General features: G+C 35.1%; 1 protein-coding gene across 3 annotated transcripts in view; it reads right to left on the bottom strand.

The window, feature by feature from the left end:
- The window catches only part of APLF (aprataxin and PNKP like factor), a 95,669-nt gene that overhangs the window by 7,858 nt on the left and 60,131 nt on the right, over positions 1–27,680 (bottom strand). For all 3 annotated transcript variants that reach the window (XM_061432840.1, XM_061432841.1, XM_061432839.1), the window contains 2 exons: positions 23,033–23,158; positions 7,003–7,049 (listed from right to left, as the gene is read on the bottom strand). In XM_061432840.1, coding sequence (XP_061288824.1) covers positions 7,003–7,049; positions 23,033–23,158 — 173 coding nt within the window. The remainder of the gene's footprint in view (positions 1–7,002; positions 7,050–23,032; positions 23,159–27,680) is intronic.

Raw genomic sequence — 27,680 nt, 5'->3', positions numbered from 1 at the left:
TTTAGCAACTTACTGGATAGGTTCATTTGCTGAAGCAATAATGACATATTAATCAGAAGAATCCCACTCATTTCATCAAAAATTTGTTTTTATCTGTAAAATCATAACATCACACTCACATTCTTTTAGCAGGAGGTGTAGAATCTGAAATAACAATATGTAACAGAACTCAGTGTAGCTGGTAGTCAAGTTCTCTCCCCTCTGCTTCATATGAACTGGCACTCTGTGCTTTAAGTGAAAGCACCTGAAGAACTCCTTGACATGAGCAAGCAAGGCAAAGTCATGACAAGGGCAAGTCGGTGCCAGAACTCAGCTCTATGCCCCTTCCTAGTGGTCCCAGGCCCACATTTCACGACAGGATTTTGAATGCTGACATTTTTTGTGGAACCAATTAAATGGACCCTCTTGTAGCAAATTCTGTAGTAGTGACTTCAAATATTCTACAATAGAAATGCCATCTAGATGGGAGGGCTTTTTTTTTTTTTTTTAAGTGCTTAAGGTATAACTGGGCCATAGAGATGATGAAACTTTACTAGAAAATGCTGAATCGGCACACTTGATCTGAATTATTTCATGATTTCCTGAATCAGGGAATATATTACTAGCACATAATTTAGGAATAAAATGTCTGTCTTTACCGTAACAATTAAGTTTTATGCAAAGGGGCATTCACAGAAAGGAGGAATAGACACCCATGCATATATTCCCTGAGCAAGCCGAAGCATGGTATCTGAGTATCTGGATTTAAAGTGATAAAGCCAGTAAAGTTCATATAAACCTTGCTATAACACTGTTTGCTACACAAAAAGTTCAAAGAAACCCTCTCAGACAAGGAAGCATGTTGTTTAGAGAACTCAGTCATGAGGAGTCACATTATAGATGATCCCAAACCAAGACCCCAACACTGTACACAGAACACCACGGTTAGTACAAAGCTTACTGAAGTACAACAGTGAGAGCCTGAGATGGAATAATAGCTGTTTAATATTTTTAAGCAACAGCAAAAAACAATTTTTGTGGCTTTATTTTTTGTAGTTGTGACTTCCAATAGGTTTCCACAGAATTAAACAGTATAATGCCATCTTTGGAAAAATAAGAGCCTACATTTAGCATTTTCTTATATTACAAATACTTTATTTGAAAGCTAATTGTTGAGCATGTCTAAGAAATTAGAAATAAGCATGTTTCTTCCAAGTCAAGGTGAGCTCGTAAACAGTAATTTTTTTCTCTATCTTCACTTAGGTCACTTTTAAGTTTCTAGCTGGCTAGTGACTGTTTATCTGTGATGTTCCATTCCCCTCATCAAATAAGAAGTCTTAAAAAATAACATGGTTTAAGAAAAAGATATATACTAGGAGGCTAGTTTAAAGATCTGTGTCATATATCCCTTGTCAATGAACAAGGCATTTGGTGGAGTTTATCTTTTTATCTGTGAATCAAATGACATTGATTAAATGACTTCAAAGATCCTTTCCAACCCCAAAGTTCTAATTTTAAGAACAAAGCAGGAATCTGCATTTTCTCTACAGGAATATGAAACGTACAGACAGGCTGACAGCTTGACTATTTGAAAGCAGCACAAGAGAAATAAGCTGTCACTTATTTTTAAAAAGTGATGGATAATACTGTTCTACCATAATAATGAAAAATAACAAACTCTAGAAAAAGTAACAAACTCTTTAACATATTTGAAAGAACATGCTATTAACTGTTTGGTATTATCAGGATGTGGTAACTTCTGACTTTCCTTTTTTTGCAGAAGTATTTATAATATTTGTATTATATGAAATTTGTATCTTAACATTTCTTGTACAACTTAAAATTTCACCATCAAGTTCCTAGCCAAAGAACCAAGTCTGCAGAGCTACTAAAGAGTACACTGTGTTATATGCGTGCTGGAAGATGTTTATGTGGAGAAAAAAACCTTTCCAATCTGCTGATTTTCTCCAAATAGTTTTCTGGTAACAGGAAATAAGAAGACAGATGTTTCATAGCAGACTTACAGTTTAACATCAATAATTCTCCGGGTTTTATTTTCCTTTCTTGCCCAGTAAATCTTAGAGTTAGGATATTAATTTTCATTTAAGTGAAAAAATATTTTAGCCCAATATCTCTAAAGATGAAAGTTTACTACATACTATAAGAATAAAGATGTTTAAATGCCTCATTTTACTACAGAAGACTGATCTTTGTAATGAACCAAACTATTAGCTGGGTATTCATATTTTAACTTTGGAAAAGCAGTTTGTGCAGGTCTATCCACTTTATTATATTAATACATTAAGTTTATTTCTTTTTAAAAACACCACTGCATTTGCCTTTTTCATGTTCTAAAATCTCTCAGCTTTTCCCACAGTAAGCAGCAGTTTACAAAATCCCATTTAGCATCACTAACCTTACTTAATAGCTTACTTTCTAGATCTTTTAGTTTCTACTTCTGAAAAGAAAAAAGCCTATATAAGCATATGTATACAGATGATTGGAGAACTAGAGAAATACTGAAATAGTTATCAGATTGGTAGAACATTTTAAATTTCAGCCATGAACAGTACTGATCCCCTCGAATCATGACTGTCACATAATAATAAAAGCCAGAGAGAATGACTCCAATAATCAAGTGATACAACAATGATGATAATTTCTTTCAAATGTCAGCAAATAAGGTAGCTAAGAAAGTTTAAAATAAAAATTTCCTAGCATTGATTACTCTTTTATTCAATATGCTGTGCTAAAACTGTATGTAGCACTCTGAAAAAGTGTGGAAAATTAGTAAAACTTTAATTAGAGAGCTTAATAGTCAAACCTACAAAAATCGAAATATATGGCATAAATTGTTACATGTGTGGGAAAATTTTAGACTGAAGTGTTTTAGAAGTGCTACAAATCAGAAATTAAATGATAAAACTTTCATATAGTTATTTTATATTATAAAATTCTAGAGTAGTTGGTATATAGTATATGGGTCTCTATTATAACTTTTTGGAGAAGGCGATGGCACCCCACTCCAGTACTCTTGCCCGGAAAATCCCATGGATGGAGGAGCCTGGTAGGCTGCAGTCCATGGGGTCGCTGAGTCGGACACGACTGAGCAACTTCACTTTCACTTTTCACTTTCATGCACTGGAGAAGGAAATGGCAACCCACTCCAGTGTTCTTGCCTGGAGAATCCCAGGGACGGGGGAGCTTGGTGGGCTGCCGTCTATGGGGTCGCGCAGAGTCGGACACGACTGAAGCGACGCAGCAGCAGCAGCAGCAGCATTATAGCTTTTATTGTTTTATTATGGATTAATGACACCCCACCTCAAATTTAACATGTATAACTTAAAAAAAAAACCAAACCCACAAACTACCTAGTTTTTCCTTCTGATCTCTAAGCTCCTGATAATTTGTACTTTAATTTTCATTCATTCTTATTTCCTTTGATTCATCCCATCCCCCACACCATGGCCAATCACTTGGAAATTCCTCACCATTCTTCTTTCAGAATCTCATTTGTATCAAATCCTGTTTTTCCATTCTCATGGCAACCTAGTTCTGGTCCTTCATTCACCATAAGGTTTCCTCTACTCTAATTTGGACAGCTCATCATTAGTTATTTGTCACCGCAACCACATCTTTGGTTTAGCTTTCAAGAGCTTCTACAATCTGACCTCAAAGCATTCCTCTAGTATCATCCACAGTCAACAGATGGATCACAGATAAAGCAAGACACTTCCAGAAAAACATCTACTTCTGTTTCATTGACTATGCAAAAGCCTTTGACTGTGTGGACCACAATAAACTGTGGAAACGTCTTAAAGAGATGGGAATACCAGACCACCTTACCTGTCTTCTGAGAAACCTGTTTGCAGGTCACGAAGCAACAATTAGAACTGGACATGGAACAACAGGCTGGTTCAAAATTGGGAAAGGAGTATAACAAGGCTGTATACTGTCATCCTGCTTACTTAACATATATGCAGAGTACATCATAAGAAATGCAGGGCTGGATGAAGAACAAGCAGGAATCAAGATGGTCAGGAGAAATATCAACACTCTCAGATATGAGACGATGTCACCCTAATGGCAGAAAGTGAAGAGGAACTAAAAAGCCTTTTGATGAAGGTAAAAGAGTGAAAAAGCTGACTTAAAACTCAGCATTCAGAATACTAAGATCATGGCATCCAGTACCATCACTTCATGGTAAACAGATGGGACAAAAGTTGAAACAGTGACAGATTTTCTTTTCTTGGGCTCCCAAATCACTGCAGACGGTGACTGTCTGCAGCCACGGAATTAAGAGACACTTGCTCCTTGGAAGAAAAGCTATGACAAACCTAGATGGCATATTCAAAAACAGAGACATCACTTTGCTGACAAAAGTCCTCCTACTCAAAGCTATGGTTTTTCTAGTTAGTCATATACAGATGTGAGAGTTGGACCATAAAGACGGCTGAGCATTGAAGAATGGGTGCTTTAGAACTGTGGTGCTGGGGAAGACTCTTGAGAGTCCCTTGGACTGCAAGGAGATCCAACCAGTCAATCCTAAAGGAAATCAACCCTGAATATTCACTGGAAGGACTGATGCTGAAGCTGAAGCTCCAATACTTCGGCCACATGATGTGAAGAGCCAGTTCATTAGAAAAGACCCTGATGCTGGGAAAGACTGAAGGCAAAAGGAGAAAAGGGTGGCAGAGGATGAGATATTTAAGAGAGCATCACCGACTCAATGGACATGAATTTGAGCAAACTCTGGGAGACAGTAAAGGACAGGGAAGCCTGATGTGCTGCAGTCCATGGGGTCACAAAGAGTCGGACATGACTTAGTGACTGAACAACAAGAGTATCATTCATTCACAGTAACTGCAGAGACTCTCCCTGTCAGTTAAACTGACCCACCTTCGAATTCCAAACACAACTTATTATTTTCTGCCTCAATGTCCTTGACCAACCTATTACTCAATTTGTCTGGGATGTCCTATACCCACCTACCCAAAGCTAAGAAACAAAGATAATTGAAATCCTACCACCTTAAAGACCAACTTTACTTAAAATTCCCTAAGTTACCCTGATAAATCCAAACAAAAAGTACTCCATCTCTTTTCTCCAAGATTGTAGAGCATCTCACCACAAGCACTAGTGGTGAGATGCTAGTTTTCATGTATCTCTGTAGTTCTGTTCACTTGGAAGTCATATAATAAATGAATAAATGCGTGCATAAGTAAATGAATCATTACATAAATGAGCTTAAGATCTGGGTAATGTTAAACTTTAAGGATTTGGGAAATAATAAAAACACATATGTTAGAATTTTATGTCAGATATCACTAAGAAATATAGTGAGACTTATAAAATTTTAAATACCTCAGAGAGTTTAATTTATAGGTTCTATAATAAGAAGAGATATCCTGACTATACTGCCACATGACAACTCTTGAAAGTACATTAAATATATAAGGCTAAACTGTTATGTTAAAATATCCTATTTTTTTAAAAAGTATTTTCAATAAAATAAAAATTTTTCTTAAAAACAGTTAAATGTTCTAAAAATATGTTCTTCATTCAGAAGCTGCTTCAATGATAATTCAAAGAGATTTTTCGAAGAAAATTCAGATACTTTTCAACATGCCATATGATGTATATTGACAGTTTTCAGGTAAAAGGTTCCTAGTTCTACAAAGATAAACAAATCTGTCAAATGCTCTTTCATGGGAAAATGCTAAAATTTGTCAATAAAATAGAGTTTTAATCAAATATTATTATATTATTGTTCAAAATAATATTTTTGAACTTTTGAAAGTTAACTTAACAACCATAAATGCCATAGCTTCAGATACAGCCTCAGTAAGGAAAGTATAACATATAACCTCCATACCATATTAACTGAGATAAAGTAATCATATTTGTGTCTGGAGTATTAAAACACTAAAGTGTGTTTTAATAAGAAAACAGTAAATAGAATTCCCTTGTGGTGAAATTAATTATTTTAATCACTTGGTTTTATCACTTGGTTACAAGTTGGCTGTGTTTATACATATACAAACGCATGTGGGCATAACCTGGATATACAGTTAATTCCCTCACTCTGTGGGCAGAAATACTGATGCATCCAGAAATTTAGGATGCTGAATTGGCCACTGAGTTATATAAATGATATAAAGAAGCCAGAATTTATTAAAGGGAAAAAATATTAGAGTTCAGAAGCAAAGGAAACAGAAGGCAGAACAGGTTGATGTAAGCAGGACTGATGGTCATTCGATAGTTGTTTCTTTGGTGTTTGTCCCCTACTTCTCTTCCCCTAAAACAATAGTTTCTATTGAGGATCTCTGTGGTTTTGAAGAAAGAGACTCTACTTTGGTTCCAAGGGTAGAACAAACTAATTAGTGGTCACAGTGATTCATTCAAGAATAACAATGTGATTTAAACCAGTTTTTTTTTAAAAAGTTAGTTTCATGACTTTTCCTAATAGCAAGAATCAAAGCCATTTTCTCTCTCTCCTTAGGTGTAAACATGGATGCTTATCATCCCAGCTGAATAAGGATGCATATAGTTCCTTGCTGGGGAGAGCAGCCAGTCTTAGGATAAAAATCACTCCTCTAAGGACAGTATGATGGAAGGAAAGTGGGTTATTGGTGACATTATTGACATTATTAATGAGCTGAAGCAACAAATCTTGTCTAATCTAGCCCTATTTCTGGACTTTTCAGTAAAAGAAGTCAATATGCTCTCTTTATCATTCAGGCCAGTTTGAGATTTTGTTTTAAGATACCTGCAAACAAAAGAATTGTTTAACAGATACAAAGAAAAATATATATACACTGTTAGACAATGATTGCAGAAAAAAATCTATATAAAAATTTATCATTTTTAAATCTAAGAAAATCATTAAAATCAATAATTCAACAAATTCACAGAAGCAGAGATTTTAAAATACTATTAAAATAAGTGGCAATTGTCTCTAGGTTTAACAAGAGAATCCATCTGAAGGTTTCATTTTGAGTTTCCTGAAGTAAAATCACTTACCTGGAAATGTACTATGTCTATATTCTATCTTGTGCTGGGGATTCTTCCTAAAAAGAAAGAAAGAAACGAAAGAAAGCAAATATAAGGTCAGGTTTGACAATCACTAAAAATGAATAAGACTATTTAAATTAAACTAGAGCACTCACTAAACTACAAATTAGCAATAAGCCTCTTATTGAAAAACATTTGCTTTGTTACTGCTGTTAACTACAGTCACCATGCTGTACAAAGCATCTGCTTTTTAATTACATTTACTGAGTGCCTATTCCATGCCAGGTATAGTGCTAGATGCGAAGTGTGGTGAACCAAAGTTCTTCCCTCTTGACTTACATTCTACAGAAAGGCAATATGAAACAAATATAATACCATATACTGTATTCTTCAAATGTCACTATCATATATCACATAAAGATATGATGTAAATTAGTATATAAATATATAACTCAAAGTATCAAATTGTGTGTGTGTGTGTGTAATATCTGAAAGGATACTTTTAAGGCTCCTCTAGAATTCAAAACCAAAAGCATACAAGTCATGTCTCTCCAAAGGATACCAATCAACTGTTATGAGAAAATAAGAAAGTCAATATGCATTGAGAAACATATAACAACATATCCCAAAGTCAAACAGAAGCCACTGTTGGAATATCTACTTTTGATTATATATATTGACAATCTCTTCTATCATTTTATTAAACAACTGTTTGGGTACACTGTATACATATAAGACATTCTCCAGATAATGCAAAATTGCCCAGGCAGCAAAACTTCAAAGCATTAACTGGTTCATCATGCTCCACTGGTGGTTACCTTTCTCTCAGGGGACTAACAAAGGAGAGTTGGAAGGGCTGACAACAGACATATGCTGAGATGGACATATGAAGCTGTAGTGAGGATATCTTAAGTTTAAGGGCTTAGGAGGTGGTAAGTAATTAATGCTGGCCATTTGTTCTTTCATCAGTGGTTCAAGAAATAGTCGCAGGGCACTTATTACACGCGAGGCTCTGTGTCAGGTGTCAGTGACATTTCTTATTGCTAATATCTCTTATTTTGGGGTAACTTTTCCTACAATTTGAGCATAAACACAGTACAAGAGTGCAACCACACAATTAATTAGGGTCATAACTTAACAGTTTTGAAAAGTGGAGAAAGATTCACCAAAAGATTGTGTGTTTGGGGTAATTAACCCAAATCTGACCGTTTAATGAAAAAGAAACCTCAAGGTTGAAAGAAATAAACTGGACAACTTAAATGTGATGAAGGGAGCTGCAAAAGAACAAAGCTGCCATGATGCTTTGTGGGAAGATCTTTCCTTACTGAACACTCTGGCACAGGTCATTAACTTGTTTAATTCAATCTTTATTAAAGTACAATTAATGTTGGATATCAGGAGAGGTAGAAAAGAAAAATGAAAGAGATTAATACCAGAGGTAGTTTTCATCAATAATCTGGAAAAAATTGCTGATCCTCTGAGATTATTTTTGGTAATATTCTTAAAATCTTTTTGTTATTATTACTGTGGTAAAATACTGGTAACTTTTTTTTTTTTAATGTCAAACTACTGAAAAGTAGTTGATTGGTACACAGAAATTCCATATATCCTCACTGAAATTCTTCAAGTGTTAACATTCTACACAGATGCCTCATTATTATCTATCTATAGTCATTTGCGATTTAAAGGCTTTTTCTCCTTCCTTTAATACGTTTGCTTTCAGAAAGCAAGCTGAAAGCAGTCCTATCTTTCCCTGCTTTACCCTGAACAGAACAGGATTACTGAGAAGTTCAATGTGATCTTAATTGTTTGCTACTGGAGTCTCCTTCAAAAGCTGCTTTAGAAACTCTCAAGCATCTAAAAACAAGCACAGAAATGAAATCAAGTGAGTTAATAGAGATAAGTACAGTTTGTGTACCAAATACCAGTTAAAAGACTGCTGACATCAGTTCTCAGGCTAGAAAGACTAAAAAGGAAAAGTATCCTTTTTAAAAGGCCAAATGAAGCCTGGTGGGGACAGGGGTAATGGTTCAACCTTGAAGTTACAGAAGGTAACTTGGGACACATCCACAGCTGCACTCACATACCGATCTACATAATCTAACCTCACATTCGACTTAGGAAAAGGCAAGCCCTTTCAGAATAAATAAACAGGGGGAAAGATTTACACTGGTATATTCCAAAAAAGAAGAACAGAAATAAGTGTTATGAAATTTTGTGCTCAGAAAAGGAAATGATTTTCAGCTCCACGTGCAGATTTTCATCTGCCTTAGAGGGGAAAAGGGTGTTTCTCTGAGGTTTCCTTAACAATTTCTATCCTTTTGTAGGAGAACTTGATACTATTTTCATTAAAAGGCAGGTGTAAGACTGCAGTGTAGACCAGAAGAAACTAGATGTGCTGGTGCTTTTCCACATTTAACTTAGAAGTTAAACTTCCAATTTAAAATAAAAGAATTAATATCAATATTCTGCTAGTTATTTCATTGAAAATGGAGAAAAAATATCCTCTGGGACAGGTTCAAAAGTTTCCTGTTCTAGGGTATTTTCAAATATATTTTACTCTTTCTTGATGATATAACTCACAGGATAGATTTTAATAAAAAAATAAGCCAAAGCAGAAACAAAAATGTATCATCACAGGCAAAAGCATATTCAAAATAAAAACAAATTTTAGATGTTTACATAGCAATTTAAATGTAAAAAAAAATTAAGTATTCTGAATGTTAAATTCCTTAAATTATCCTCTTCATGAAGGTCCCTCATAATCTCGGTCTGTACCTTTATTTGCAGCCCAATCCTTCATTTCTTCTTTGGGACAACAGCTTCTAATTTTTTGCCATTGATAGGCACTTGCTCACAGCTGTTTTGCCAAGAATATTCTTCTAAATCTATACTACTTACCTAAGCACCTTCATCAGGAAAACAACTCTGATAATTCCTGGGTATTATCTCCAGAATACATTGCTCATATCTACTATTTAGTACTCACCACATAATTTCTTATACAGTCATTTAAATTTTCAACACAAATGTGAGTGTGTGTGTGTGTGTGTGTGTCTGCATGTGTATGTATTATCTCATCATCTGTCAAATGAGCTGCTGGAGGTCATGGCTTTTTCTTACATTATAAATATCTTTTACAGCTCCTACAAGAGTACCTTATACGAGGTGGCAGTCAACTATACTTTTCATAAATTACCTATTACAATATAATCAACTCTTTCCATTCAAAGAGTTTTTTTAACTGAGCTTTTACATGAGTATCCAAAATGATGAAATATTTTCTATTTAAGAGGGAAAAAAAGACACCTATTTTTGCTACCTTTACTATTATTTCAAAATGATTATTGAATTTGCAAGAATCATTTGCAATACAAACCAAAGTTTAAAATTCTCATTGGCTGGTACAAAAAACAGTTCCAATCATTTCTAGACTGATGAGTTTTCTTATGTTTTTTTTCTTTTTCTAGTAAATTGTAATCTATGGATCCTGATGTTTTTAGAAGAATATCCTTTGAAAGGCAGTTTTTCTGTTGGATACAAGCCTATTCTCATTTTGTTGAAGAGAATGTTCATGTGCTGAAATTGCTCTGTGCTCACACCTACGAAGTTAATAATCAAAGTACTCACGGAACCTTTTTACACAAACCTAGGACTAAAATGTGTTAGAATTTCCTGCCATTAACAATTCATATTACCTCCCCAGGAAACAATGAAAATCTGACAATCACATTAAGCAGACTCCACTGCAAACAGGTTCCTGAGATATTGATTGCTCAGCATCACAGGACACTTAGCTCTAGTCAATCACTCCAGTCAACAGGAACACAGAGTCCTTCACATACGGTTTAGAAACAAATGCCACAGTGACTTGGACCTGTTCTCATCTGGACTGTTAAAGTTTAAATCATCAGCATTATGCTGTAGAAGGAGCTCAAGGTTTCGAGATCAGAAGAACCGAGTCTGAATTCAAAATACATTGTTTACTGGTTTTGTGATTTGGGGCAAATCCTGTGAACAAGTCTCCATTTCCTGATCTGTAAAGCATGGAAAATACTGCCTACCTCACAGAGAGTTGTTTGAAGTATTAAATGAAGTGATGTGCATAAACATTTGTGGACCATTAAGCATTTTACAGGGGTCAGCTATTTTTACAGAAACAAATCAATTTTACTTTAAGATAGGCAACAATGTCTGAAAACTCTATGTAAAAGTTGGCCAGTAAAAGTAACTACCAGCTAATATTAAAGAGCTGAATTTTTTCTTCAATAATACACACAATTACTACCCTTGAATATTTCCCCCACCGCACTTCACATATTTATAGAATATTTTATAACATTTGCCCATGCATATCCTATTTTAAAATTTCAGTTATTAATAATACAGCAGAAAGTCTTTTTCATATTACCCTGGGTTAAAGTTAAGTGGCAATACTGTACAGCTCTTTGGGAACATATGAATATCTGAAATAACTTTCAAGGACAATGTAGCAAAATTCCACTCAGGACTTTTTCCTAATAGTGATTGGAAATACTTAGAGTTCATTCATAAAAAATTTACATCAACCTTTTTCACAAATAGCATTTTTGTAACTCAGCAGGCCTCAAAATCCTGTTGACATTTTTTTTTAATCTTTGGGTTTTTAAACACAGACATATACACTCATAACTACATCAGGTTTTTATGAGCTGCTACATTTTAAAATACACATTTTACAAAGCATTTGTGGTCTTATGAATGATGTGAATAACAAATATAGATCTGAAGGAAAAACATTCAGAAAGAGAAAATAGAAAACGTCTTCAAATTTGCTAAGGTCCTTACGTGGGAACAAGCTAGAGTATGTGGACAAATACAAAAAGCTTGTATAGCTCAACAGGAATGAGGGAGAAGGAAAAGAGTAGGAAATGAAGTCAGAGAAGAACTTGAGCCATGGTAAAGAGTTTTGTGTGAGGCTACTGGACAATTTTGAATAAGAAATCAACATGATATGACATTTTTAGAGAACTGCTCTGATTGCTGTGTGGAAAATGAACTATTTAAAGGCAAGAAAAGAAACAAGGATGTCAGTTAAGAAGCTACTATTGTATGTACACCAGATCAGAGATGACTGCGGCTATGACTAAGATGACTGAGGCAGAGGAATTAAGAAGTGCTCAGGTTCTTAACATATTTTAAAGGCTGAAATGGTAAGAACTATTGATGAGTGATGTGAAGAGAAGAGAAGAATCAAGGTTGCGGTTTGGTTTGGGGCCTTGGTATGAGAATGGTGAAATCATTTACAAAGGTGGAAAACACTTGGGAAAGAGTTGTTTCATGACAAAAATCAACAGTTCTGTGTTGGATATGATAAGTCTGAGCTATTTTACAACCAAGTGGAGGCACTTAAACAAGTGAGTCTGGAGCCACTACACTAAATTAGCTAACCTACGGAGTAAGAGCAGAATAGCAAAGGGAAAGGTTCAGAGAACGGCACCCCGGGGTCCGGCAATAACTACAGGTAGGAAGAAGGAGACAGAAAGAAGGCTGAGGAAGAGCAGCCAGGAATGTTAACTGACCTGACTTTATGAACTGGACTATATTTCTCTCTGTTCTAGATTTCCCTACTATTGAATGGAGGCCCCCAGAGCACAAATGTTTCAACCTTCTTGTTTTCATGAGGAACTAAGGCCCAGGAAAATCAAATGGCATGCAAAGTTTTGCTTCACAATTGGCATTACCATAACTAGAACCTAAGTCTGCTAATGTAAAAACCCATTATCTCTCCATCACAGAGATACCTAAAGATTAATTAGGCAGCGATAAGAACAGAATAATCATTTTTATTTTTACTTCCAAAAATTTGATAACTTAATACTAAACTTACCACTTAAAATTTTCAAATGAACCTAAAGTACTGTTTCACATCAACTTTTATAAAATGGACTTTTATGGAAGTCTTTTATGAAAGACTTTTTTATAAAGCATGTCTGATGCTCAATATTCACTCAATGAGTAAATGATGATACTATGCTTTTGTTTTCATTGCAAAATAATTTATCTTACACTAGTGAAATTCAACATTTATTTTAAAACCTAAAGCAAAAACATGAATCCTATGTTTTCAAATATTTAAGTCTCAAATTTAGGAGAAAAAGGAAAATTAAAAATATGATCTTACTGAAAGAGTAAGCCAACATAAAATAAGAGAAACTAGTCAATCTGCTATTTTAAAATCATTACAATTTTACAATCTCTGAAAATGTGTGTATATATATATATGTGCGTGTGTGTGTGTGTGTGCAATTAACTAAATATAACAAAGAAAAACATTTATTAACGTATAATCAAATAAAGAAGAAAGAAAAACAAAACCACAGAAGACACTCCAGCACATTTTGTCAAGGCTACATGACACATTACATATCAAGTAGCAATGTTGTTACTACAATTTCTGTTTTGATGCTTTTACTGCTACTTCATTTATACTAAATGAAGTTTAAAAAAAAAATTACAGCCATGTCTCCAGGTAAAACTGTGTAACCAGTGATTAACATTTACTCTAAGATACTTTCTTCTAAGACTGTATTCTTAAGAGGAAGAGAACATGTGAACATGGCAGGTTACTTCCTCTATATGCAGGTCCTATAAAAATGGGTGATGTTATCAGCTTTGATTATACTTAACTCGACAGCCTGACATGACTGATTCTGGGAATCTCAACTATGAGGCAATTAGAGTTTCCCTACGAAAACCCATTTATTTTGCCTCAAATAATATAGTATGAATTTATACTAAATACACATGTTCCTATTTTTATTAAGCAGCTTCTAAAAATCAGTATTTTGTAGTTTAAGGTGTACATTTGCATACATGATTAGGATAACACTGCAAAACCAAACAAAAGAAAATACTGCAATAACTTGGAAAACTTTGAAAATAAAAGAGAAAATAGCAAAAGACTTTGTATGATAGTTGGGCTTCCCTGGTGGCTCAGCTGGGAAAGAATCTGCCTACAGTGCAGGAGACCTGGGTTTGATCCCTGGGTTGGGAATATCCCCTGGAGAAGGGAACAGCTACCCACTCCAGGATTCTGGCCTGGAGAATTCTATGGACTGTATAGTCCATGGGTCGCAAAGAGTCAGACATGACTGAGCGACCTTCACTTTCATTTATATGATAGTTAAAAATCTGGATCAGCAAATAACAAAAGATAGTAATTTTAACATCAAATATATCCTTTTTAAAATGAATTATGCTTGTGGCAAAAACATTGTGTTCTTTCACAGCATACAGATCATGTCACAGATTCATTATAATGAGAACACTTCTATGGTGACTGATACACTTCCTTACGTCATCCCTCTTAGAAGGTATTACAATTTTTTTTAAAAAGTGGAGCTTTGGCTTCTGGAAAAATATGAAGGTACCAACACTTTCATTCGTATAATACATGCCTTCCTAAGGTTTTGTAAATCTAAGGCAATATATGTAAGTTTGACTTTACATGTTGATACTAAGCTGGTTGAAGATGGATTCTGCTCATTTTAGTGTATATGTATTTTAAGTTTAGTGCTTAATTTAACAAATAAAAACAGGAGTAATACATTGCATAAAATCCTATTATGCACCAGAGGAAGTGAGTCAGTGGCAAGCACAGCAATCACTGGGTTATCCTGGACAATAAGTGTCTAATTTAGACAAGTACCTTAAACTAATCAAATGCATTAAACTGAACGAGTCTTCTGACAAATTGCAGCAGATAGCACAAAAGGGAAAAAATCAGTTAAATGGGCAAGATATTGAAAATGATACCATGAACTAGTTCCTTCAAATTATCAATTTTCAAGCTGATTTAATTCTGTTATATTTTTAAAAGTACAATGTCAAAGAAAATGTTAATAACGCCTATAGTTTTAGGAAAAAATAAAATTTAACAATTAAGGATGTTTTTTTTCAACATCAACTTCCTATATTATATGGGAATTTTTATTTTTTACTACATAATATATTTATTAACATGTGATCCATATCTGTCTTACTCATTGAATGAAATATCTGAAAATTAAGTACATCCATCTACATACAGTTTTATGTTTTCATATTTGCTCTATAGTGATAAAAACTTTGACCACAGATGACAATACTTGCAAATACAAAACAATACCACATAAATTTAAGTAGCTGATGCAGTATAACATTAAGATTATTTAGTGTAGAATACAACATTTGAGATCACCTAGATTTACCAACAAGAAACTGACTTGGACTCATTCAAGGGATTAGAAGGTAAGACTGAGAAGCAAACAAATTAAAAACCAACCTAATATTTCACTTGAGGGAATACTTGTTTTTTACCTGAGAATAATTCTTATCCTGTTTTGTGAAGGCAAATTTTTAAAGATAAAAAGCAAAGATATTTTAGCTCATGAATTTCACCTCTTTCAAATGTATCAACCATCACAGAGTACAGGCATATTACAACTTTACTTTTAGAACACATATATTGATATATATTTACTTTTCTAAATATAATAATTTCTGGCTGATTTTGTGCTTTATGATCAGTGAGGCTTCAATATTTTTCTTCTGTGGCGACAGGAAAAATCTGACATGCATTTACATAAAAACTCTTTTAAGCAAGCTAAATTAGAACATCTTTCTCATTCTGAGTCAACAGGCTTATAGTCTCACACTGCTGAAATAAACATCTAGACCCAAGATGGAGCTGCTTCTGCCTAGGGTGCCATGCCAGCAAACTGAAAGTTAAGGTAACTTTCAGGTCCCTGTGAATGCTCTGCCTGATCAGAGACATAGTGGGTCCAATCAGCCAATCCCCACAGGCCAAACCAACTCTGGGCTCTATATCTATTTCCTTGTTCCTTCTCACCCCAAACAAGGTTGACTGTGTAGCCCCAGACAGTCAGATATTTTCTCTTTTTCTCTACCTTGTTCTTTATTCTTCATCCTTTAACAGCTTCCTGTCTTCTGCCCTATTCGCACTTCTCCAAACGGAGACTGCTTCATGAAGTGTTAAATAAAGTTAATTTGTATCATCCAAATTGTCTTCTTTAAATCATTTTTTAACAGCATGAAATGTGTGTGTGAGGCCAAAAAAAAACCAATAGTTTATTCTTGCAAATCAAGATTGTTAAAGAACAAACAGTTCATAATACTGTATCAATTTAGTTATCAATTTAGCAATGATACAAAATGAATCTACTAGATCCTGTTTTCTGCCTAACTAAAATTATAATGTAACAAGAAAGGGTATACAAATATATATCATGCTTCTACAATCTGGTTTCTAGGATCTTGTTGATTTGAAAAATTCACAATTTCTTCAATCAAAGTACTTTATCTGGTTTTTTCTTTTTTTCAGCTCCAAAATATTATTTTGCCATTGGGCTAAAAAGACAAAGACTAGCAATACTTTAGAAGCCATGACTAGCCACGGTGGAATCAGGCCACAGCACAGAGAAAGGCTGAACTGGAAGAGAGAAGAGACTTGGTTTTGAGCTCACTAGCTTTGGCATCTTACGCAACTAATTTAACCTTTCTTAGTCTCCATTCCCTTATCTGTAAAACAATAGTCAGAGTAAGTGATAACATCTAACATTCTCCAAGAGTCTCTCTAAACTGTAATTAAAATTAATGAGGGAAAAAAACTTAAGATTTTATCTTCAAGTAGAAACAAGGACACCAAGCAGCTCAACAGCTAAAGAAGAAAAGCACAATGTTCATACATATAAATATATTTAGATACAGACATGAAAGTTTTTGCTATTACATGTGAGTCACTGGCCTCTGAGTAATTTCTCTTGACTACTCCCTACTCTGTCCCCATTTAAAGTGATTGATGAAATAAAGGGTGATGAAAGAAAGACTGCAATTTTTTTACATCATTATTCTTAGCAAGGCTTTGCATTTTGTTTTTATTCTCCTAAAGAATAGGCATACTGCATTCTACTTCTGAAAAGGGTGTAGGACATCATGGCAGACAAATACTCTTGTTTTAACAACCGGGGCAGAGGGGAAACAACCCTGATATATTGTTAAAAAATTATTTATGAGAGAATTGTGGGAACAATGAGAATTTTATATTATCTAAAATTCCAAAGAGAAAAAGTCCTTCTTAGGGGAACTGACAATAACTCGTGCTTCTCTTCCGAAGAGAGCTTTGACAATTCTTAGCACAGGCTAAGGATAAGATTTGGACCAAATGGAGGCACACTATTTGAGGACAGAGAAACCAGTAGAGCTTATCATGGTCTCACGGGGTTGTCACCACAACAGTCTAGAAACTCAGGGAATTCCAAACACAAGGCAGATTTTTCCCATGAAATATTTGCTGAGTTCCTAGGAGCTCTGAGAGGCTTAAGGTCTGAATTTGAATTTTGAAAAATGCAGAGTAAAATTTCTAACCCAGGTAGTATCTCAGAGACAAAGTACCACTAGAAGGAAGAGATCTGTAACAAACACATAACTAGTCTCTAACCAACAATTATTAGGAAATGCAAGGGAATATAATGAATGACAATCTGGTAATGCAGTCAGCTAAATCCTGACTAAGGGATGGATACTCCTCAAAACAAAAGTCAGCTTTCTTCAACAAACGCATTGCAAGGAAAAGAGAAATCTATTAATTAAATAACTTAAGAAAAATGGCCACTTTTTGTCATAGATGGACCTTAACTGGATCCTGATATGGAGAAACAAAAGGAGGGAAAAAATGAGACTATAAGGAAACTGGGATACCTGACAGAATATCTAAGACAACTATGGATAAAATGGGATGAAAAAGATACAATGACTTCAACATAATCTAGGAGTAGGGATAAGATGGAGGGAAAGGTGATATGTATGAAAAAATACTGGCCATGACTTGATAATTATTGAAAATGAGTTACAGCTTCATTGGAACTTATTCTACACTCCCCCCGCCCCACTTGTGTATACATATAAAATCCTGCATTACAAAAGTTTTTTAAAAATGAAAAGGTCTATTATCATAGTGCCACAAATTATGACATGAGTTGTGAAAGCTGTTTTGTTCCAAAATATAGACAGACATAAATGCATTTGTTCTACAAGCAATCTCACTCAACAGTGCTTCATCAGTCCTTGATATTTAATGATTCTTTGGGAAATGTTTGTTGAATAAGTGGGAGCAACGAATTAGTTACTTCAAGGTTGTGTGTGTGTGTCTGTGTGTATGCATGTGTATGCAAGTGTGTGAAACTTCCCTGATTAGTAATGATACTGAGTGTTTTTTCATAAGTTTATTCATTCTAGATGTTCTTTTGGGCAAAAAACCTGTATATGTCACTAAGAGAAAAACAATAGCAATTTATAAGTCTACTTTCAGGATACAGAACAGTAGGATGTAAGTCTGTTGTCAACTATGTCACTGTAAATATCTTTTTCTCACTCTGTGGCTTATTTGTATTTATTAAAAATAAATAAATAATTTTAATTTTAATGCAGTAAATAATTGTTTTCCATTTTAATTACTGACTTTTTATTGAAATTAAGTGATTCAATTTTATATATATATTTTTCAGATTCTTTTCCATTATAGGTTATTATAAGATATTGAATATAGTTATCTGTGCTACACAGTAAATCTTTGTTGTTAGTTACTACTTTATATATCTTGTCTTAGGAAACAACTCCTACTTTGGGATTGTGAAATTATTCTCTTTTATATATCTTTAAAACTTTACTGTTTTCTTTCACATTTAGTTTTATGATCCATCTGGAATTCAGGTTTTGACTATAGTGTGAATTTTCTTTTTTTCGTTAAACACTTGTATCCCAATAAAATTAACTGAAAAAATTCACTCTTTTCTCACTGCCTGAGATGACTCTTTTCATGAACATGTCACCTGTGTATGCAGAGGTTTTTGGGTTCTATTCTGCTCTGGCCTTCTTACTTTATCTTTGAGCATATACTGACCTGTCTTAATTACAGTAACTGTATAACAAGTTCTGCCAACTTTTTTTTTTTTTTTTAATTGGAGGCTAATTACTTTACAATATTCTAGTGATTTCTGCCATACATGGACATGAATCAGCCATGGGTGTACATGTGTTCCCCATCCTGAACCCCCTTCCCCATCCCATCCCTCAGGGTCATCCCAGTGCACCAGCCCTGAGCACCCTGTCTCATGTATTGAACCTGGGCTGTCTGCCAACTTTCTTATTTAATATTGTCTTGGCAATTTTGGGCCCACTGCCTATTCATATAAATTTTAGAATCACATCATAAATTTGTATACAAAAACTTTTGTGATTTTGAATGGCCTTGCATACAAATCACTTTTGGGGGAAATTGCAATTTAAACAATATTGAATCTTCTAATTGTGAAAATTTCAGTCTTTATATATATTAGGCTTTTCTAACAAATTTTTTCTTTCACATCTTTTATTAGATTTATTCCTAGGAACTTGATACTTTTTGATGCTATTATAAATAAAATATTTCAAGTTTATTTTCATAATTGTTGACTGAAATATAAAAATATAATTGGCCTTGTATATTGATATTTATATCAAACAATCTTGCTAAGAACTTATTAATACTTACAATTCATTAGAGACTATTTTGCATTTTCTATCTCTATAATCAAAACTATTTGTCAACAATAAAAGTTTTACTTCTCCTTTCCAATCCTTATCCATTTCCTTTTTTTGGCTCATTATACTATCTTGATCACTAGGAAAACATTGAATAACATTAGTAAGAAAAGGCATTCTTGTCTTATTTCTGTTATCAGAAAGAAATGTTGAATATCTCACTTCTAAGTAGAAATTTGTTGTAAACTTTTTTATAGATAACCTTTTATTATATGAAAGACATTTCCTTCTGTTCCTACTTTAAAATGAATTATCATAAATGAATGGTCAGTTTTTTAAAACACCTACTGAAACAATTATATGATTTTATACTTAGTGTGATATGATTTTCTATTTAGTCTGATGTATAGTAAATTAATTACTTTTTAATATTAAAGCAAGCATTCCTTGAATAAAACCAATTATTTAATTCACTTAATGAATCTGTTTTTTTTTAATTTACATCTAAGATACAACCAGTCCATTCTAATGGAGATCAGTCCTGGGTGTCCTTTGGAAGGAATGATGCTAAAGCTGAAATTCCAGTACTTTGGCCACCTCATGTGAAGAGCTGACTCATTGGAAAAGACTCTGATGCTGGGAGGGATTTGGGAGCAGGAGGAAAAGGGACGACAGAGGATGAGATGGCCGGGTGGCATCACGGACTCAATGGACGTGAGTTTGAGTGAACTCCGGGAGCTGGTGATGGACAGGGAGACCTGGTGTGCTGCGATTCATGGGGCCACAAAGAGTCGGACACGACTGAGTGACTGAACTGAACTGAACTGAAGATCAAAAGTAAGTTTTCATTCTTATATTATTCTTGCTGGGTTTCTGTATCATAATATAAGTTGGGGAATATATTCTCTTTTACCTTTTTTAGAATATTAACACTCTATATAAAAATTGAGTATTTCTTCTTTAAGTGTTTGTGAAAGTGAAAGTGTTACTCGCTCATTCATGTCCAACTCTTTGCAACCCCATGGACTGCAGCCTGCCAGGCTTCTCTATCCATGGAATCCTCTAGGAAAGAACACAGGAGTGGGTTGCCATTCCCTTCTCAGGGGTTCTTCCCAATCCAGGGATTAAACCCAAGTCTCCTGCATCGTATGCTGATTCTTTACCATCTGAGCACCCAGGGAATTAGCCATTAGCTATTAAAGTCATATGGACTTAGAATTTCTTTAATGGAAGCCTGTTATTTTTATATACAATTTTTCTAATGGTACAGGATTATCCCATTTTCTTTCTTTTCTTGTATCTTTTCTACAAGTTGTATTTTCTACAAATTTGGTCATTTCTCCTAAATTTTCATATTTATTGACATAGTTGATGACAACATAGTCATTATTATCTGTAGGATGCTCTGCTGGAATGGAACACTTAATTTTCAAATGGTAAGGTACAAGCTTTTTGATTTTTCTTCCAGCCTCAGAAACTTACTCTGCTTTCTTATTGAAAACCAAGTCACAGAAATAGTAACAATTTCAAAAAGGCCAGCGGGTTCAGTTACCCATATTCGAAAATCACCTAAAAAAAATAGCTATCTAGAATTACAGCTCTCCAAGAATGGAATCCTACTTCTTTCCTTGGTGGTTTCATTTATTTCAAGTTCATTCATTCATTAAACAAAGTTTCAGATAGAAAAGTACTTACTGTCAAGGAACTTACATGGCCTGGAGGAGAAGCCAATCCAGGAAAGAGCCAACATAGCCTCATCAGATAAATTCCACTGTGCATGACACAAACGAGCATAAGACGCTATGGAAGGAGGGGGGGGGGTACTGTTTTCTTTGAGGGTTGAATTTCACATGTTCACAAGAACGGCGGAGTGGTAGGAGTTGAGGGAGCAGAGATAACATCCTGAAATGATTTATGTCAAACTAAGGAGTCACTAGTAAAGTAATGCTCAAAATTCTCCAAGCCAGGCTTCAGCAATACGTGAACTGTGAACTTCCAGATGTTCAAGCTGGTTTTAGAAAAGGCAGAGGAACCAGAGATCAAATTGCCAACATCCGCTGGATCATCGAAAAAGCAAAAGAGTTCCAGAAAAACACATCTATTTCTGCTTTATTGACTATGCCAAAGCCTTTGACTGTGTGGATAACATTAAACTGTGGAAAATTCTGAAAGAGATGGGAATTCCAGACCACCTGACCTGCCTCTTGAGAAACCCGTATGCAGGTCAGGAAGCAACAGTTAGAACTGGACATAGAACAACAGACTGGTTCCAAATAGGAAAAGGAGTACGTCAAGGCTGTATATTGTCACCCTGCTTATTTAACTTCTATGCAGAGTACATCATGAGAAATGCTGGGCTGGAGGAAGCACAAGCTGGAAGAAATATCAATAACCTCAGATATGCAGATGACACCACCCTTATGGCAGAAAGTAAAGAAGCACTAAAGAACCTCTTGATGAAAGTGAAAGAGGAGAGTGGAAAAGTTGGCTTAAAGCTCAACATTCAGAAAACTAAGATCATGGCATCTGGTCCCATCACTTCACAGCAAATAGATGGGGAAACACTGGAAACAGTGGCTGACTTTATTTTGGGGAGCTCAAAAATCACTGCAGATGGTGATTGCAGCCATGAAATTAAGACACTTACTCCTTGGAAGGAAAGTTATGACCAACCTAGACAGCATATTAAAAAGCAGAGACATTACTTTGTCAACAAAGGTCCATCTAGTCAAGGCTATGGTTTTTCCAGTAGTCATGTATGGATGTGAGAGTTGGACTGTGAAGAAAGTTGAGCGCAGAAGAATTGATGCTTTTGAATTGTGGTATTGGAGAAGACTCTTGAGAGTCCCTTGGACTGCAAGGAGAGCCAACCAGTCCATCCTAAAGGAGATCAGTCCTGGGTGTTCATTGGAAGGACTGATGTTGAAGCTGAAACTCTAATACTTTGGCCACCTGATGCGAAGAGCTGACTCATTTGAAAAGACCTTGATGCTGGGAAAGATTGGGGGCAGGAGAAGGGGACAACAGAGGATGAGATGGTTAGATGGCATCACTGATTCAATGGACATTGGTTTGGGTGGACTCTGGGACTTGGTGATGGACAGGGAGGACTGGTGTGCTGTGGTTCATGGGGTTGCAAAGAGTCGGACATGACTGAGCGACTGAACTGAACTGAAGGAGTCTGGATAGAATGTATAATGGGGTAGCATTGACAGTTTTTAAATTATCTGATTTGCAGTGTTAGAAAGTCAGGAAAATTTTCAGGCATTTCTAATGTTAATAATTTCAAAAATTTAGAATTCTCTAAAGGAAATAATATAATTCTACCTAGTAATAAAATAAAAACCTAATACCTATGGAAGCTTAAAAACTAAAAGTTAAAGGCTTGAGATGAGAAGCTTACCTGTAGTTTCTCCTGAGTAAGTTAACAGAGATTAAACAGAAAAGCAATGTAATCAAACATTTCAGGTTTACAAACCTATAACAAGATGCTCCATAGGGACATTCAGGCCGGTCATCAGCTTCATCTTGACACGTGATGTTTACACCTCCATAATCACTATCACCAGGGTGACTGAAGTGTTGAAAATGGACAGGATTTTTCCTATGAGAGTGACAAACATACTGTCAGAAAAAATAATTAATAGGGTATACTAGATTTCTAGATAAACTAGAAAACATAATAGCATATAGCAGAAAATCAAATAATACACATCAGATTATTCCAGAGCATGAACAACTAACATTACATTGTTAAAAATAAAGCTCATGATAACTAGTCAGTGCAGAACCCTAATAATAGCAAAATTAATTTCTGGTGACATGGAAAAAACCATGATTGTCAACAGACAAACTGCAAACATTACTTTAAATAGGATATATATAACAGACTATGTTGACTAATATATATGTAGGATAAAAGTATTATAAGCACATATAGCTTTTAAGGGTTTTCCTGGTGGCTCAGATGCAAGAATCCACCTGCAATGCAGGAGCCCCATGTTCAATCCCTGGGTCAGGAAGATCCCCTGGAGAAGGCATTGGCACCCACTCCTGTATTCTTGCCTGGAAAATCCCAGGGACACAGGAGCCTGATGGGCTACAGTCCATGGGGCTGCAAAGAGTAGGACATGATTGAGTGACTGAGAATATTTAATCTGTTAGAAACTAAAAATGAGAAATTTAAAAAAATATATTCACTTTAAAATAGCAGTAAACCCTTTACACATTATCATAAAAAGCAAATCTTAACATAAATACCTATCTTCCAAAAAAAAAAATTGATGGAGACACTGTTTTATACTTCAGAAATTTCTTTAATATCTGGCTTAACGGAGGGCATTTGGATTCTCCTATCTGCTTCTGCATTCAATCATTAACACAAATCATAAGCCATAAGCCTCTGGGAAATTCTACTGTACACTTGTGAGTGAGAAAATCAGAGTAGAAAGGCATATATGAACAATGGTTATGCATATATGCACAATGGTTATTATGAAAATGGTTTGGCCCAACAGTTTTCCTAAAAGCATCTTGGGGACCAGGCCCTGAAAGGGCCTCTGGACCATACTTTGAGAAGCAATGTTATAAAACAGTATATTAGTTAAAAATCTGCCTGCAATGTGGGAGACACGGGTTTGATCCCTGGGTTGGGAATATTCCCTGGAGGAGGGTATGGCAACCCACTCAAGTATTCTTGCCGGGAGAATCCCATGGACAGCGGAGCCCGGCAGGCTGCAGTCTATGGGGTCACAAAGAGTCGGACATGACTGAAGCGACTAAATACAGCACAGCACAGAATTGAGTGAAGCTAATTTATCAACATAAGTTGGAAAAGTGGTTGGGACAAAAGAATGAAGATGTCTCAGAGGAAGAAACACCAGCAAAAATCTTCACATTAAAGAAATTATCAGAGATATTTCACTATGAAAGATAAAATACTGGAAGCTAAGGAAAACTTCAAAAGGTATATAACAATTTTTTTTTAATTTGTAGCACACCAGGCTCTTCTGTCCATGGGGTTTCCATGGACAAGAATGCAGGAGTGGGTTGCCATTTCCTCCTCCAGGGGCTCTTCCCAACCCAGGAATCAAACCCGAGTCTCCTACTTGGCAGGCAGATTCTTTACAATGAGCCATCTGGGACACCCCAATTAGCTCAGGCATAGAGATGATCTTTGTTTCATATAATAAGTTATGTGAAGAGAATGGGACAAGTACTGTTCAAACTACTCTTGATATATTGTTTTTACAAAGAAATAAAACATCTTAGTTCCAAAAAAAAAAGTATATTAGTTTCATCTGTACTTGAATTAAAATGGAAATATATAGTATGTACTTCTTTGAGAATGACTTTTTATGTTTATATTATTACTCCATACTGTTTCATATAACAACAGTATACGTTTATTACTGTGCAATGGTCCACTGTATGATTTTTTTGTCCATTCAATGAAGATGCCAAGACCATTCTAAAAGGAAAGAATACTCTTTTTGACAAATGGTGCTGGGAAAACAGGATATTCACATGCAAAAGAATGAAGTTGGACCCTTCGCTCACGCTATATACAAAAGCAACTTAAAATGTATCCAAGACATAAAAATATGACCTATATAAAACTTTTAGAAGAAAATGGGAGAAAGCTTCAAGACATTGGATTTGTCAAAGATTTCCTGCCAAATGCAAAGGCAAGAAATGTAAAACTAGGCAAACTGGACTACATCAGAATTTAAATTTTCTTTGCATCTAAGGATGCAATTAATAAAATCAAAAGGCAACCTACAGAATGGGAGAAAATATTTACAAGTCATGTACCTAATGAGTGGTCAATAATTAGAATATATACAAAATTTGTACCACTCAATGACCAAAAAAAAACCTTGAATAACAAATGAGCAAAGGAAAGTCTATAATCCAAAGAAATTTCTATTCAATACACAAATGAGCAATAAGAAAAGATGCTCAAAATCAGTAATCATTATAGAAATGCAAATCAAAATCACAATGTATCATGCTTAATATCCATTAAAATGATCACCACCAAAAACCCAGAAAATAGCAAGTGTTGGTGAGAAAGTGTAACACTTTGAGTATTGTTGGCAGCAAATGTAACAAGTGTGGAGAAACTGTAATGCTTTGTGCACTGCTGGTAGAAATATAAAATGGTATATCTGCTATGGAAGATAGTATGATGGTACCCTGCAAAATTAAAAATAGAATTGATCCAGCAATTTAACTTCTTTATTTATATCCAAAAATAAATGAAAGTAGGATCTCAAAGAGTTGTTTTCATACCAAAGTTCACAGCAGCATTATTCACAACAGTCAAGAAATGGAAGCACCCCAAATGTCCATTGAAAGATGAATGGATAAACAAGGTATATACATAAAATTGAATATGATTCAGCCTTAAAAAGAAGAGAAATTCTGACTCATGTTACAATATAGATAAACTCTGAAGACCTACATAAAGAGTCATGTCTGACTCTTGAGACCTCATGGACTATACAGTCCATGGAATTCTCTAGGCCAGAACATTGGAGTGGGTACCCTTTCCCTTCTCCAGGGTATCTTCTTAACCCAGGGATCAAACCCAGGTCTCCCACATTGCAGGTGGATTCTTTACCAGCTGAGCCACAAGGGAAGCCCAAGAATAATGGAGTGGGTAGCCTATCCCTTCTCCAGCAGATATTCCCAACCCAGGAATTGGACTGGGGTCTCCTGCATTACAGGTGGATTCTTTACCAACTGAGCTATTTATTAGGGAAGCCCACATAAAGTTAAGACAGTCACGAAATAACAAATATGGTATTCTTCCACTTATGTAACTACAGCCAAAATTTACTTGTTTTAATCCCTGACCACTTCGGTACTATTTTCATATATTTTAATTTCACAAATATGTTACATAACACAAAAGTTATTAGTGCTTTATACAGTCATATTCAATTTTATTATGCTTCTATTTTTCCTTCCTGAATGTCTATAACTTCCATACAGGGTCTCTCCTGCTTGGCAAATACTAAACTCCATTGTTGTTGCCTAAGCTCCATGAGACTGCCCAAAGCTCTGCCTGTTCTCTTAGCCCTCAGCATGAAACATTAAAAATTTGTCAAATGTCACAAGGGAAAAAGAAGCCTTAAAGTGTGACTGCCTCTAATGTTCTCAAACACGTGTGTTCAGCTTTGCTAGTTGTTCTCAGTGGGAGGTTTGGTCCTCAGTGAGACACTGCACATGTATTAGAGATAAAAACCTTATTTTATATACTATTAACTCATAATTTTTATGTTCTTATTCAGATAAAACTATTTTAATTAAAGCATTAATTTCTTACATGCTAATAACAGATCTTTCAATTTCTGCCCAATTTTTAAAATAAGTTTACTACTGGAACCATATGCTATTAAACAAAAAAACTACATGACCCCAGAAGAACAAAAGCTTTCAAAACAAGTTTTTTGGAAACAACAGTTTCTACAAAGTTAAATGCTGTTTTGTTGTTTTCAGTTTCTCAAAGGATTGAAAGAAGATGTGACTGCTTTAGACAAGGCTGAACTTGATGTGTCTGTGATATAAACAGTGATTATCTGGATCTAAAATTTAGTACAGAAATCTCAGTTGGAGATACAGACTTGGGAGTTAATAGCATAACATCAAGGGGTTGAATAAGACTTCTCTTGAGCAATAATTTTCTATTATGACAGAACATGTAAATAATCGGTGGTGGTGATGGTGTAGTTGCTAAGTCGTGTCCTACTCTTGTGACCCCATGGACTGCAGCCAGCCAGGTTCCTCTGTCCATGGGATTTTCCAGGTAAGAATACTGGAGTGGATTGCCATTTCCTTCTCCAGGGGATCTTCCTGACCCAGGAATCAAACCCGAGTCTCCTCCAACACAGGCAGATTCTTTACCTAATGAACTATGATATTAAATATCAGATCTAACATCACACATTAGAAACTGTACTAGGAAAAAAGTTGTGTAGGATAGAAGCTGAGCAATGTAGGGAAGAACAGGCATATCAGAAAAGGATGCAAAAAGGAACTGAACGAGTCTTTCAGCAGGACAGAAGGGAGGAAAAGGGATCAGCACATCCAAAGGACACAACAACAGCCTGACGGCATGG

The sequence above is a fragment of the Bos javanicus genome, chromosome 11, assembly GCF_032452875.1.
Source record: "Bos javanicus breed banteng chromosome 11, ARS-OSU_banteng_1.0, whole genome shotgun sequence".
In the NCBI taxonomy this organism is placed as follows: domain Eukaryota; kingdom Metazoa; phylum Chordata; class Mammalia; order Artiodactyla; family Bovidae; genus Bos; species Bos javanicus.
This window is presented reverse-complemented; position numbering and strand designations above follow the sequence as displayed.